The following is a 15,346-nucleotide window of genomic DNA, read 5'->3' as shown; positions in this document are numbered from 1 at the left end:
CCCATTCCCACGGAGAACCTATTAGATTGCAAGTCGAGCGAGCCAACACGGCAGAACTCACTGTCGTGGGACAACTAGGTTTTACTATGCATACGCGGCATTTGTATCACACGGATACTGTGAAAATAAGGGCGTGTATTTATTTATGGGTTGTCTCTGTATATATCATTTCCTTAGAATCCTTAACAGCAGTTATTAGCTCTAAACCAAGACTAACGATTGTTATAAATATTTATAAGTATACTTGAGAATCTGTACATATTAATAAAAACAGAGAATTAAGTTAATTGTGTCGATTGACTATGTGCATAATGGATATTTATGATGATAAAATTTATTTAATGTAAAAATTTTAATTAACAAATTGTTTTTAAAAGTTAAGAACGTAAATTTTAAAATGTAACGGGATGTGCCACTGTTGTTATTATCCACAAAAGAAATAAATTTCGTCTCGAACAACTATAAACATAAAAGTAACTACAAAAGTATTTAATAAATACAGGTGAGTCACAATGGTTTCCAGGCTTTTGGTGAGCCACAACACCGTAATGGTAGGAGACATAGAATAAGAATTGTGTGGTAGTCGAAAGAGAAAGTCTCCAAGTTATGTATGCTTGGATATGAGAATTGGCAAGTCTTTGCTGCCAGAGGAATTGCAGTCAATCGGCATGGTGTCGGATATAAAGCTTACTGCATTCCGACATACGTGAAAACCCAGTCCATTACTGCAGTCTAGCATTCTCGTGCTTGCAAGGATACGTCGACAGACAGAACAATATATCAGTGGTACGTTAAATTTTAGAATGCAGGATAACATGCTCTAGTAAAAGCCCCAGACAACCAAGTCCGTCATGGGAAAGAGTCGACCGAGCAAGGGAGGTCTTTCAAATGCAGTCCCACAGGTTTATAAGGCATGCCGATCGGCAAGTGGATATCCCACAGAAAACAGTATGTCATATCTCGCCTGAGTTGAAAAAGTTGTTGTTGATACAAGCTCTGGCACAAAATGATCACAAATGCCAGTAGGAACATGCGGAGAAAACAGTTTGATTGGGAAAATTGTGTTTAGCAACAAAACTACACTCCACTCGCGCAGTAAAGTGAACAGACAATGTGTAAATCTGGGAAGCAGATAAAACCCATTCCACCGTGGAACATCTTTATGACTCTATCCAAGTAAATGTGTTCTGTGCCGCATCACACGACAAAATTTAAGAGCTAATTTTCTTTGACGAGGCAAACTTCACCTGCATCATTTTCCTTGATATGCTTCAGGTGTGGCTATAACAACAACTTGAAGACGATAACACAGACTTCATTCTTTAATTAAACAAGTCTCCACCAACATTTGGCAGTAACGTCGGTGCCTATCCCAATGAGCAGCTACCTAGCAGTGGCTCGGCCACTTTGATCGCCGGTCTTTAATACCATGATTTTTTCCTTTGGGCTGTCAAGGACAAGGTGTTTGAGTGGCCCTTATCCAAAACTTAATGAAATTGAAACAGTGCATTACCACAGTTATCGCTCGAGTGGACCAGGAACCAGCCAAATTTACGAAGATCATGGCAAACATTTAAATCAAAACATGCTTTACGTGAAATTCTTGAAGCATGAGAGAAATAATGGAAACACCTTTGATTTTACTAGTGTGATGCTGAACTTGTATGATTGGATATAGATCATGTATCATACACGAAACTCTGATACTGATTGGCTTTGATTGATATTTTCAATGCCTACTCTTTTACATATATAGTCTCTGTTCGGTACATATAGTTTTGTTCTTAATGAATGATCCAATGAAGATATATGAATTACCTCGAGAAAATGTTTACTCACAAATAAATGTGACTTCTTGTATTATATTAGCCACCGTTTGCTTGTTTCTTGAATAATTTAATAAATTATTTGCACTTACCTTCATTGGTTTTGAACAGAGCGTGGTTAATACTTGTATTCTAGCTTGAGAATATATATCATCATCACTAAAAAGTGAATTTAAAGAAGCCTACATATATATAGAAAAATCTTTGATTAATTTCAAATCAATATCGATAAAAGTTAATAACAACAACAGTAAATCCACCTGTAAACTACCAGAAGTACTTGAATTTATTTGAATTCCCATAGCCGAACACATAGTGACAATATTGTTCATCATTTTATTATCGGGAGGCGGATGACGTCTTAAGAGAGCTTGATCGGGATAGAATTCATATATTCTGTGAGCTACGGCCATGTTGGCTAATAGCATAAATTCTTCTATGAGTTTGTTACTATCTTTATGTTCGTAAATTGTAAATCCCGAAGGCAAACCGGTTTCTTTATCTAAACTGAACTGCAACTTGACTTGGTCCAACCGTAATGCGCCGTCTCTAAATCGTTTCTCTCGCAATTTCTTTGCGATTTTATTTAAATGCAACACCTTTCGGACGACGTCGTTTAATTTGTGATTGCCGTGAATGGGCGGCAACTCGTTGGAACTATCCCACTCTTTCTGGGGGTTTTCGATCATTTCCTGGAGAGAATTAAAAGAAAATCACAATTAAATTTAAGAATTGGGATCTTTATTGCTAAAATTCAACTTGTATTTTTATATCATAATAAAATTAAAAATTATATTTTAAGACGTTTTATATCCTAATATACTCCACATCATATTAAGTTATGAAAATTCTTAAATAAAAATCTAATAGATTAAACTCGTTTACGTTTCTGAACGATTTAAGTTCGTAAGTAATAAAATATTTGAGTACGACTGTAGTTTAGCCTTTACAAGTTTAATTATCTGTACTTTTTACAAGAAAAGATCTCAAAATATTGACAGTTTTTCAATCTATTACTTTGGTTTGAGTTCCTTAAGTTATCTGGTTTTCTGCTTAAAAATCATGCATCACAGACCAAATTTTTGTTATAATTATAGCTTAGAGACAAAACCATATCACTATTACTTTCAGGAAAGAAATTTCGACGTGTAGAACTTCCCTTTTAGGACAAGGAAACCAGTGCATTTCTCGGGTGTTACATGCGAGAACTCGGTTTTCCTCTTTCGCATAAAGTGCACCAAGAGTACAAATTCCGATCCAAAAGATTTTCTTTTGCCTTTTTCCCTACTTTTCACATCTGCATAAATGCAGCCGAAGAGGAATGAAATATACGAGAGAGAACAAATGGAGATGGGAGGAACATGTCGGAAGAATAAAGATAAAGGTAACAAAAATAGTAATGCAATAGAAAAGTGGAAAGGTGCCAGAATGATCTTGACAGTAAACTCGGAAAACAATGAATGAACAATATACAGACAAAATGAAAGAACTAAAGGGGCATAGATTTCATGTTCCAAGAAGCAAGTTCCAAATTACAATTCCAATATTAAATCTTGCCTTTACAACTTTGACAAATAGACCTTAGTTGAGTTCTATTGTACAAATTACACATCAATACATTACAGAAGTAAAATTTCACTTCGATAATGTATTTTTTGATATATTTGTATTTGGTTTGTGTACTTACGTATTAATTACCTGTCTCTAAACCAGATTTACGTAAATTTTATATCATTGGCGAAGCCTCTTTTGATTTCGTCGTCGAGTAGAGTGCATTTGTAGTGTATTCTGAATCTCACTAATCAAAGTAGTGTAATAGTAAAACGTAAGGTAGGTTTGTGTATTATATTTTATAAATTTCTTATAGATATAAGGAATATAAAGCTAAATTATAAACTTGTAAAAGTGAGCGTAAATACTTATCTAGGCAGATATAAGAAACTGCATTACTTTTATATACACGTACGCCTTGTATGTTCTCTCAATCGTCTACATACAACCTTCCATAGCAGCAAAAACATTTATTAAATTAATATTTCCAGTCATGTTTGCTATAGCAGAAAAATTTTCCATTAACTTTTTGTAAACTGTTCAAGTTTTTGAATAGCAAACCTGATGGTCATTAAATATGACAGAAAGCATGAATTTAATAAACATTTTTGCTGTTGTGTAAGGTTGTATATAGTTGATTGAGTAGTCTGTAGGAAATCTAACGATGTGTCTCGCAAATGAATTTATATATTCGGATATATTTTTGTTCAAAAAAACGCCTTTCTTTATGTTGTTATATTTTAAAAATTCTTACGTATACTCTTTTTAATGTTTAATTGGCCGACGAGGGGCAGTGTGAGCCCGAAACGTATAGTAATACTCATATCAACTGAATAAAGATGAGAAAAGGTCGAGTGTTTAAGTAGTAGCACATTTTTGTGTTCGAGAGCCAAAGAAATTATAAACCACGGTTTCGAAGTGTAAAGTAGTAACTTATTGTTAAAATAATCGAAATATTTTATTTTGTCGTGCTAAATTATTAATTAAACGTGATGAAAAACATGACAAATTAATTATGTTTAAACCCTGTTTATTCATATTAGCAACTGTTAACATTAAAATATATTTCAAATCTATTACTGATGGTGACTGGAGCTGGCGGGGCCCTAGGCATAAACAATTTTTCAGGCTTGTTCTCTTTAGAAACATTTGAAAAATCACTGTTATTTTAAATTTATTTCCCTAACCCAGAGCAAAATGATTCTGTGCAAGAGTAGTCTGTGTGGGCTAAATCATATATTCTGCAAAATGCTAAAAACAAAAATTTTAAGTAAACTTGTTTTTGGGAGGCTGTGAAAAACTTTAACGTACTCAAACTTCATTTTCTATATTTAAATTTAAATAAAACAATAATAAGTTATTATGTATAACTATATTATTTACCTGGGCATGATTATAACTTAATTTCATACAAGAACAAATCATGGATCGTCCAAACCATTCGTCTAAGATTTCTCCGTCCTCGTTCATCTTCCAAACTACGGAAAACGTCAGTCTGTCCTCACCCGGATTTAAGCTGCAAAGTCTTTCACATAGAAGTGGCGGAAGCATTGGAATGACCTTATTAAATATTTGTTTTATTACTTTCATTTTTATTAAATTATTTTTTTTACAACAGTTTCTTCCAGCAAAGTACCTTTTGTACTAAATAAATACTGGTTGCTCGATCGCTTGCAGTCGTGTCTAAAGCGGTGTTCTCTTTTACAAAGTAAGTAACATCTGCTATGTGAACGCCTATTTCGTAAAGTCCATCTCGAAGAAATCTACAGGAGACTGCGTCGTCCAAGTCGCGCGCCGTCGATGGGTCGATTGTAAAAACACATTCTTTTCTAAAATCCTTCCGTTCCTTCAGTTCCTCCTGAAAGTAATTAGTATCGGTTTAATGTTACTTCTAACTCACATGTCCTTACTTAGCTTTTAAAATACCAACTTCGGGAACAATCCAATCAAGATAGTCATTTAACTCTTTCTCTATTTGATCAGAGAAATCATTAGTATCTATCCCATTTTCTAATAAAATCCCTTGAGTTTCAGCTTCCACTTCACCCGTTTCTCCCAATTTCTGAATAAGCTTTCTGCAATATAAAAATACTTTAATGGCACTGATCCCCCTTATCAACTTGCCGATTAAATAGCAACTAACAACCACCAAATGTCTACATTACCGATGCAAACAGAGAAAGTATACGTACAACGCACATCCAAGCTATATTAAGATTATTAAATAACAACCATACAAATGTGCTATGACATGCAAAAGCTCAACATTTTAAACAAAAAGGTAAATAAATAAATAAAATGCAAAAATCAATCTATTTAATAACAAATAAAATATTTCTCTTGAGCCGATACCACATATTGTTTGTTATACTTTAAACCAGGCAGGATCAAGTGAAAAGTTCACCTGCAAGGAGTAGACTTGGCAAATTGGGGAACCGACAGCAACTCGACCAGCTCATCACTCGTGAGAGTTGATTTATTTGGTTTCATAAGTCTGTAGTACACAAGTATTAAAGATTTAAGTGTTTCTCACAATGCATAGCAGGGTAGTAAGAAGCAAGGTTGGCCGACGGCACCGTCGAGTCCACCCCTCGCAAGTAAGCGTTTCGTTCGATCGTCCGGAATTAGCATTAAATATCCATCAACAAAAATTTTTGAACAAATTGCACCGTAGTTTAATGCAAGAATCAAACCGCTTCGTCGTTTAATATCCAACAAAAGAAAGTAACTACCAAATCAATCAATTCAAGTAGACTTTACCCTTTAGCAAATTTCGATTCGTCGGTCCATTCTATAATTTCTGCCAAGAAGAGATACTTTGAAAAATCGTCCGGACGCAATAAAAAGTCTAGAAAATAAATTATAAAAAAATTGTTATTATTAGATTAACATATCAAAAGTTGTTATATGAATTTCTACCATTACCTTTAGGGCATTCGTTCATGGGAATAAAAATTCGAGGCAATTTATGATCGGTGGGAGAAAAGAGTGCCCACTTACTACTTTTATCCTGTAATAACTTAATAAATCCAGCTGCCTTACGAGTATGTTTTTTTTCTAAAATATAAACTACCTAACAAAGAGATATAATCGATCAGAAACTTCCTAAAAATAATTTTTTAAATTATTTTATTATAATAATATAAAAATTTATAATGAAATTAAAAACAGTTACTGAAATATTAAATATCACAGTTTTTTTCTTGAGACTTTCCACCCCACGTGCATTAAGAGAGCCTTCTCCGTGCTCGTTACGAGTTTTGTAGGGTCCTGGATACGCTGTTGAGTGGTAGAAGAGGCTGGACATAACCGGATTAGGTTAGGTTAACTAGCCTACTTGCAAAAATTTCCAAGGCTCTGACCCGGAGACAGTCGACGCTTTCGTCTGCAAGATTGAATATTTCGTACTGCACACGGAATGGTACTAAAAACCGAAGACGGTCATTAAATACGATTGAAAATGTGCACGTTTATATTAATCCCATCGAGTTCTTGCTGTTCTGACTTTTCACACAGCAGATTAAACCGATGTGCTCTAATCCAATCTTGTCCAAAGTATTCAGAATTAAACTGGGACCATATGTGATTTGGACTCCGGGGAGGGAGATTTAATTTATGACATTTTTTGAAATCGTGTTCCCGTTTAATATTTATCGGGACAATATTTTAATTGACATTTTATACAATTACAGTAGAGCATCGACTATCCGAATACCGATCAACCAAAACATCGGTTAACCAAAAGCGTTCCAGTCGGCAAATTCAAATTTTCACCCGTGGCGCTGCAATATTTGGCTATGTCTTGGGATACTCCAATATTATTTTGGCTGGTGTGCATATTTTAGCTGGCAGCACTGGCACATCCATGAGAGGGTACTTAAGGATGCGCCAGTATTTGAACGAGGCTTTTCCCCCATTACGAGTGGTAAGTTTTGCTTGTTTTGTGTCATGTTTTTCTGAGAACTGTGTATTGTGCTGAATCGGAACGTTTTTGATACTAGATTAACTTCCGAAATATAATCTTTTGTTTTTATATTTTTCAACATATTTATTTTGTTTGTGCAAAATAAAAAAATAATTTTTAATGATACAATAGCCATGATTTTACTTTTTAAAAATTTTTCTTAGGCTTAACAGCGACGAAAATTCAATATGATTCAACATTTTTTAACGCCCAACATGCAATGAATAAAAATTTTAACACGAGATAGGTTAATATATTTTTTGTACGTGATCAGTTATCCGAACAACCCCAGTCCCGAATTGTTTCGAATAATCGATGCTCTACTGTATTTAATTAATTTTTAATTTAATTCATTGCCACACCTAAATTTAATATATATTTTTTGACTCTTTCTGCCTTATGGGCACTGAAAAGGTCTTTTTATGGGAGTGTCATGGGTTTAGCCAGGTCTGCAATATGGCAGCCAAGTGGAAAGGGACTGGACTCGATGCATCCAGAACAGACCGCCCTGAAAAATTCCTGGGAGTTTTTTGACCTGATCAGATTTAATGCCAAGCCCCAGAGCAATAGGATGCCACCTCTGCACTCTAACTAGCTAAATTTAATAGCATATGTATTCACAATAAATACTAATCGTCGTCATTTAATTGTTTAAATTTTAAGTTTAATCCAGTTTAATGCTTTTCAATTCTTTAATTTTACTAAATTTAAGAAGACAGATATAAAGTAAAAAATAAAATTCATTAAAATATTCATATTACATAATAAACTGACCAATAATTAATTTTTTCATGAGCATTTGTACATTTTATGGGCCACTTTTATCCTGTTTCTTCCCTTCTTTAATTAGGCACACGATAGTTCGTGGGCTCCAACACGGAAGAAATGACCCCCTCCTTAAACTGTATAAGTAATTAATGGACGGCTCCTATACAAATATCATTTGTAAATTGATCCAAAACTAATTTGGAAATATAAACTGTTCAAAATCTAAAATCCACAAGGTTATCGTCGTCATCGAGATGGTCACGTAAACACGATACTTGAGTGGTACCTATGCAACAATATGCCCGATTGGAATCGAGATGCGGCTGCTAAGAAACAATCTTATCACATTTGTATGCATATCTAAAAGCAACAACTGTCTCCCATTTTAATTACCTGCTGCATAAATTGCATTTACCACTCGACAACAAGAATTAACAAGCAAAAGCAACTGACAGTTTGTCCAAGTTTCCTACTCAAGAAACAAGTTGGTTTTGTTTTGTTTTGATATCACGATAAGTTTTACCAATAGATGGTACCACACGTAAAGTCAGCAAATCAATGTGGACAGAAATTAATTGATATATAAAAATCCATTTGATATTTTGGGGTGAGATGTACAATGTTATCTAATGTTTTAGCATGGTGTAGAATAGATTTTTCGCAGTTTCCATCTCTTGATGATCAATAGGGTGTTTCCCACGCCAAATATTGTATTTTAAATTGAAGAAAAACACCGAGATCGGCGTTATACTTAGTATGCCCTTTTCTGCAAGCACTTTCAACGCACTTATGGATGTTGTCATGAGGCTAAAACAAAACTTAGTGAAAAAATTGAACAGAAAATAATCCGACAAAGAACAGAACGCTTAATAAATTTGTCGGATTCTTTTCTGTTCTTAGTCAGATTATTTTCTGTTCAATTTTTTCACTAAGTTTCGTTTTGCCTCATGACGACGTCCACAAGTGCATCAAAAGTGCTTGCGGAAAAAGGACATACTAAGTATAACACCGATCTCAGTGTTTTTCTTCAATTTAGAATACAATATTTGGCGTGGGAAACACCCTATTGATGATCAAGAGATGGAAACTGCAAAAAATCTATTCTACACCATGCTAAAACAAAAGAAGCAGTGGCACAGACTAGTTGCCCAACTGCACTTTCTATTAAGCTGCAGAATGTTATCTAAGTTAGAAGTATTTGAACGTAACTGCCAAGTTTCATAAGAATTGGTCAAATGGCTTAGGCATGCATAGCAAACAATCAAACAAACATCCATCCTCATTTATATACAGGGAGTGCAAAAGTAGGTATACAGTTGAAAATTTGAGAAATACAAATGTTTGGTGTTCATTATTATTACGTTTATATTCTTTTACTAGTTTGTATTCCTTATTTCCGACTTAATTTGTACACAAAGATAAATGTTTTATCTTCCTATTTTCCTCAGTGCGTTTTTTCCATAACAACAACTGTATACCTAATTTTGCACCCCCCTGCATATATAGATTAAAAAAAAATTCTAAAATCTGCAGCAAATTTAGATTGTTAAAAACATTTCTAATTAGAAAAAAAGAAGTTTCTGTAAAGTCATTAAACAGTCTGTGTCATCTGTAAAAACTTAATTAAAAAAATGTTATTACACGATAAATACAGTCTTCCAAAACAAATGCTACCGATTTAAATTACTGCAGTTACATTACATACATTTTACTCTATTGATTTGTGTATGTTATGCAACATATACCAATTAGATCTAGAGTACCCATCAGGGTTTCGTCTCCTGTCTGCATTCAAGCGTCTTGTCGTCTACCACCGCTAGGAAGTGTCGTAAATAAAAATTTGCAATACACAACAGTGTTTTGTGTTCTGCAGTTTTCAAAGTTGGAGTAGTCATTGTGCAACACAAATAATCTGCTGAAGCTGTAGAGTTGTGGATGCTGTGGGAGGAGTGACAACAGATATATCATAGTGAGCAAAGGAAGAATTTGAATATTGGCTGAATGTGTGCCATGTTACAGGAGGTGCATGAATTGAAAAATTGTAATTAGCAAATGCGAAACTTGGACAAATTTCCAATGTTTATGTGTATGTTAACACAATTAGAATAATTTAAAATGGTAGCATTCATTTAGAAGACCCAGTATTATTTATTTAAAAACTAGCTGTGTGTTGCTGTGGCTCAGAAAGAAAAGAGAAAGCGCACGTTTCTAATATGTTTAATTTCACAATGCTTGTGGGTATACAATATTTTTTGTTGTTCCATTGTCTGTGCAGATATAGAGATTGTCTGGTTTGCTGACTCTAGAACACACGACATATAATTGTCCATGTGAGAAGCAATCCGTGTCTAGATCTAAACCGCACAATTCTAAAGATTGGTCCTGAGCTTTGTTGATGGTGATTGCAAATGCCAATCGAATTGGGAATTGCAATCTCTTAAATTGAAATGGCGTATCAGTTGGAATCATAGGAATGTGAGGAATGAGGACATCTTCATCTTTGAAAGGTCCTGTCAAGACTGTTGCTTCTACAACGTTGCTTATTAATTTTTTACTGCAAGCCACGTGCAATTGCAAAGCTTTGGCTGGTTGATATTTCGCAACATGATAATTGGCATGCCGATTTTCAATTGCAGTATGTGTGGTGGCATTCCTGGCAGATTGAGCGAATTCAAAAATTCTGTTGGATAATTAACCGCTTCATCTGCTTCCACAGCAGTGTTGACAGACTTGTATGTGACTGCCTCGCTTTGAATGTTAGACTGAATAATATTGTTAAGTTCGTAGATGTCTTTGTTCTTGGCCACAAGAATTGCTCGTTCACTCAGCCAATCGTGATTCTTATAATTGTTTTGAATATTGGGAAATACTTTTTCAACCAATTCTTCTTTTGACGTCACTAAATTGCAGCAGTTATGAGGCAATGAAATTCGTCCTGAGCTCAGATCAACCAGCTCCTTTCCATTCCCAATTTCCAGCAATTGATGTGAGAATATCTCAGCTGATCGATCGTTTTGCAGCTGGACGCGCATATTTGTAGTTCATTTTAACGTTTTTATGTGTCGCCACAAAGTAGAGTATTTCAGGCAAGCATTTATTTCGTCTGCTGGCGTGGATCAAGGAATTACAGGTAATATTTGCCTGAAATCTCCTGCAAGCAACATTAATGCGTTCCCAAATGGTCTGATGTTTCCATGCAAATCTTGCAATGATTTACCAAAAGCCTCAATCAAATTTTTGTGTGCCATTGTGCATTCATCTCAAACAATAAGTTTGCATTTCTGCTATACTTTTCCCATGCTGGATGCTTTGGAAGTGTTGCACGTGGGAGTTTCAATGAATTGCATGTTCAATGGCAATTTCAAAGCAGAATGAGCAGTTCTTCCACCTGGTAGCAATGTCGCAGCTATTCTGGACGATGCAAGAGCTAAGGCTATGTTATTTTGGGATCAAATTGCTGCCAGAATCAATGTAATTAGGAATGTTTTACCAGTTCCTCCTGGTGCATCTAAGAAAAAGATTTCTCCAATCTCGTTATTGACAGTTTGCATTATATGATTGTAAATGCCTTTTTGCTGAAGCGTTAGATTAGGAATATTTGATTGCACATACAACAAAAGATCACCCGTGTTGTAATTTCGTTCATGAGACAATTCTACATCGAAGGAAGCAGCAGCAGATTGATTTGGTGATGGCATTCCCAATTGATTGAAAACTTTGTTCATGATTTTTAAGCACAAATCTTCTTCAATCACTATCAAGATTAAAGATTTGTGCTTAAAAATCGTGAACAAAGTTCTCAATCAATTGGGAATGCCATCACCACTTTGTTGTAGATTTCTGCTGTGAAATCCATGTTCACATTTGAGTTTCCCTTGCATATTCGATGGAAAATATCTTCAGCCATGTGCGATTTATATTTCTCCCATAACTCTGTTGGAAACGAAGGAGAGCAAGCGGTCAATATAATTGCAAACAATGCACAAATTTGATTTGGATGTGACATGTTGCACGCGTCATTAATGCATACATCTCAGTGTCGGTTGTTCTCAAATAAATTTAAAGCTTGACACGCACTGCGGAAAGTGGCATGTGTAACGCTGTTGACAATTCTCAATTGCTGGAAAGACATTGGACTGGGCACATTTACCAACAGCATGCAAAGAAAGAAGCATTCATCTTGATTGGGATGCACAGTGTACAGTCTGCCTATTGTACTTTCTTTCAATATGCCAGGTTGTCTGTTGACTCACTGTCCTCGTTTGCATTACTCAAATAATTTTCTACTCGCATTCCATGTGTAATACATAGGCACCTCCAAATACAGCAGTGTTTTCGCAAACGTGTCATTTTGACATAATGTGAAGAAAGCAGTTAACGTAGCTGGTGGATTCAGGGCTATTTGTTGCACATTTGCAGCTGTGAAACAAACGCGTTGTCCATTTTCTAGATGTACTGCTAAGTGAACAATACCTGGATTTTGTTCATGTACTGGAAAATGAAAGAATTCACCATACAGCTTTATTGCTGCTTATGTATCTTCCAGCCTGATACTGTGCGATTTCATCGATATGTATAACTACATTCCTATCACTTCTTTCTGGTTGCATGCCAAAAACTGCCATGTCACTGCCTTTATTCACGTACTTACAAATGTATTTGATTGATTTAACGAAGTTACAGTATTCCACATTTATGTGCGCTTTGTATGTTTTTGATAGAAAAGACGAATATGGAACAACCCAACGGTTAGCTACTTCGACATCACCATTTCGCATTTGTATGGTTGCTAATTTACCACCATCTTCTACTGATCTTCTGTATAAAGGATATCATTGTTTCCTGTAACTGTGTTGTATACTAATGCTCGAGGATATTGCTTAGAGCATTTTCCGTCTATCATGCATGGGAATTTGGATTCAGTGTACCACAAGGTCCATGTATTATATTTTTCATCAAAACTTCATGCAAATCCTTATCGGCGTTGGCATTGGGTATTTCAGCGCATATTACATCGTCGATTTCATTAGTAGAGCCAAATTAGTATATAGCCATATTATGTTCGTGTGGCAATTCTCTCTTTTGCCATTCCACTGAGTACATCCAGCAGTGCACAGACCCAAACACTTCATGTTTTACCATGAAATCCATCAGCGATTTCAGCTTCCGCCTGAAAACACGTACTGTGATGTCATGCCTATCCACTGGCATGACATCACAGTACGTGCCCAGGAAGTAAGAGCTGTTGTATATCGTCCCAAGCTGGATTGCATGTGAATGTAATGAATAGGTCTGGATGGCCGTAGTGACGAACATACACAATTCCATCTTGAGCGTACTCGTGCATATGACATGGACCGCCCGTATATGAAAGATGGCAAAATCGTTAAGTCTTCCAACGTTAGTTGTATTACCGTCATTTATAACTGTATCTTGCAAATGAATGTATTTTTCAGAGCAAAGCTTGGTCTGATTCAAATGAATGAATATCAAATGTTCTGTTTCAATTTTTGCATACATATCTATGATGTATTGGTGAAACAATTGACAGCATTTCAAAATGTGATTGTTTTCATACTCTCGAATCATTAATTGGTATGAATAATAGTTCATTGCGCTGCATTTCATATTTGTTTCTTTGCCACTGACTGGATTCATCATCCTAACATTGAAGGACAATTTTTGGGTTGGTGCCGATGGATCGATATCCATCGGCACCAAGACTATAACGAAGCAGATCTGAAGCTGCAGAACGCAATTGCTGTGCTTGCAACTGTGCATCCTCAAATCTGGCTGCATGTCACTCTGCTACTTCCTCGACACGTATTTTAGCCATTCTTTGTCTGTTACGCTCATTTGCTGATGCCAGTTCTTCCTCAGTTTGATTTGCAATCCATCGGCACCATCCCAAAACTTGATTGGATATTGCAGGGCATCGTAGCATCGATGAGTTTCTGCAACTTTTGTCAATTTATCGTTTCTCCGATGAAAAACAATATCTCTAGGCTGGAATTGATCTCCGACGATAACAATTGCCACTTCATCTATAGTTGGAGCATCAAATCTTCGCACATGTTGTCCAGCAGGTGTTTTATCAGCATGAATAACAATCTTGTGACTATCAGATGCCATCATGTCAATTGCTGTTTTGAACAAATGCACTAAATTGTTTTTTTCGTGAAAAAGCTCTTGCAGTTGGGAAACGATGGACCTTTTTATGCCGGTAGAAATTCCACAGCGTGCATTCAATTCATCATTGCCATCATCGATGAAATACATTTGTAGGAATTTATGTTGACCATGTGGGAACGGAAGCAGGGAGCTGGCTTTATGATAAATTTGTCCTTTCACTTTGAAAGTTGGCATGAATTGAGCTGTTACAATTTCTGTGTCAAATGATGTCATTTGGAAGCATGAGTTGTATTTCCTGATGTTAGATAGGAAATGCTTTGATTTGGCGGCATATCCAGCAAGCAAAGTTTTTAATGGCTTTGGCAGTTCTCCAAGTTTAGGCAGTTTAATTTTTCCGGCAGCATAACACATTCCTTTCGTTTTTCCATTAAATTTCAGAGCCTTGCAGTAAGGACACACTTCAGTCATAGTGCCAATGAGAACATGCCGGCTCAAACTATAATCATCAGCTGGGATGTACTGGAATGCAAGGCATGTTTGACACTGATCTGCTGTTTCTTGTTGATGTCTTTCAGCCACTCTCAGCCTGTCACATTCATTCTGTTGAGAACAAAGCAGATCTGAAGCTGCAGAACGCAATTGCTGTGCTCACAACTGTGCATTCTCAAGTCTGGCTGCATGTCGCTCTGCTGCTTCTTCGATACGTATTTTAGCCATTCTTTGTCTGTTTCGCTCGTTCGCTGATGCCTGTTCTTCCTCAGTTTGATTTGCAATTATTCATCGCACTGATTCTGCTCCACGAGTATGACAACCTAAGTTTGATTTTCTGTGAGACACTATTTGGATGAACTAAAGCAAATTGATTGCACTGAAAAAGAAGAAAGTTATAACAAAAACATATAAAATTGAAAATCATTAAAAGGAAAAACACGAAATAAAAAACAAAGAAAAAATAGTAATGAAATATTTCAATTCAAATGCAGATCAATCCACACAGCTCAATTCCACCACCAATTGCAGTGAAAAATAAGAGAAACAGTTAAAAAACAAAATGAAAAACAGTTAAAAAAGAAAAAAAAATGAACTATACTCACGAAATGAACGC

General features: G+C 35.6%; 1 protein-coding gene across 4 annotated transcripts in view; it reads right to left on the bottom strand.

Annotated features, from left to right (window-relative positions):
* Nucleotides 1-15,346, bottom strand: part of LOC136986829 (DIS3-like exonuclease 2) — a 40,391-nt gene that overhangs the window by 4,265 nt on the left and 20,780 nt on the right. For all 4 annotated transcript variants that reach the window (XM_067284444.1, XM_067284445.1, XM_067284442.1 and 1 more), the window contains exons 8-14: nucleotides 6,303-6,450; nucleotides 6,138-6,225; nucleotides 5,308-5,452; nucleotides 5,014-5,235; nucleotides 4,761-4,937; nucleotides 2,087-2,518; nucleotides 1,919-2,008 (exon numbers count right to left, since the gene is read on the bottom strand). In XM_067284444.1, the coding sequence (XP_067140545.1) occupies nucleotides 1,919-2,008; nucleotides 2,087-2,518; nucleotides 4,761-4,937; nucleotides 5,014-5,235; nucleotides 5,308-5,452; nucleotides 6,138-6,225; nucleotides 6,303-6,450 (1,302 nt within the window). The remainder of the gene's footprint in view (nucleotides 1-1,918; nucleotides 2,009-2,086; nucleotides 2,519-4,760; nucleotides 4,938-5,013; nucleotides 5,236-5,307; nucleotides 5,453-6,137; nucleotides 6,226-6,302; nucleotides 6,451-15,346) is intronic.

The sequence above is a fragment of the Centruroides vittatus genome, unplaced genomic scaffold, assembly GCF_030686945.1.
Source record: "Centruroides vittatus isolate TY-2023 unplaced genomic scaffold, ASM3068694v2 scaffold_1209, whole genome shotgun sequence".
In the NCBI taxonomy this organism is placed as follows: Eukaryota; Metazoa; Arthropoda; class Arachnida; order Scorpiones; family Buthidae; genus Centruroides; species Centruroides vittatus.
The sequence above is the reverse complement of the archived record's forward strand: the minus strand, read 5'-3'. Positions and strand labels throughout refer to the sequence as shown.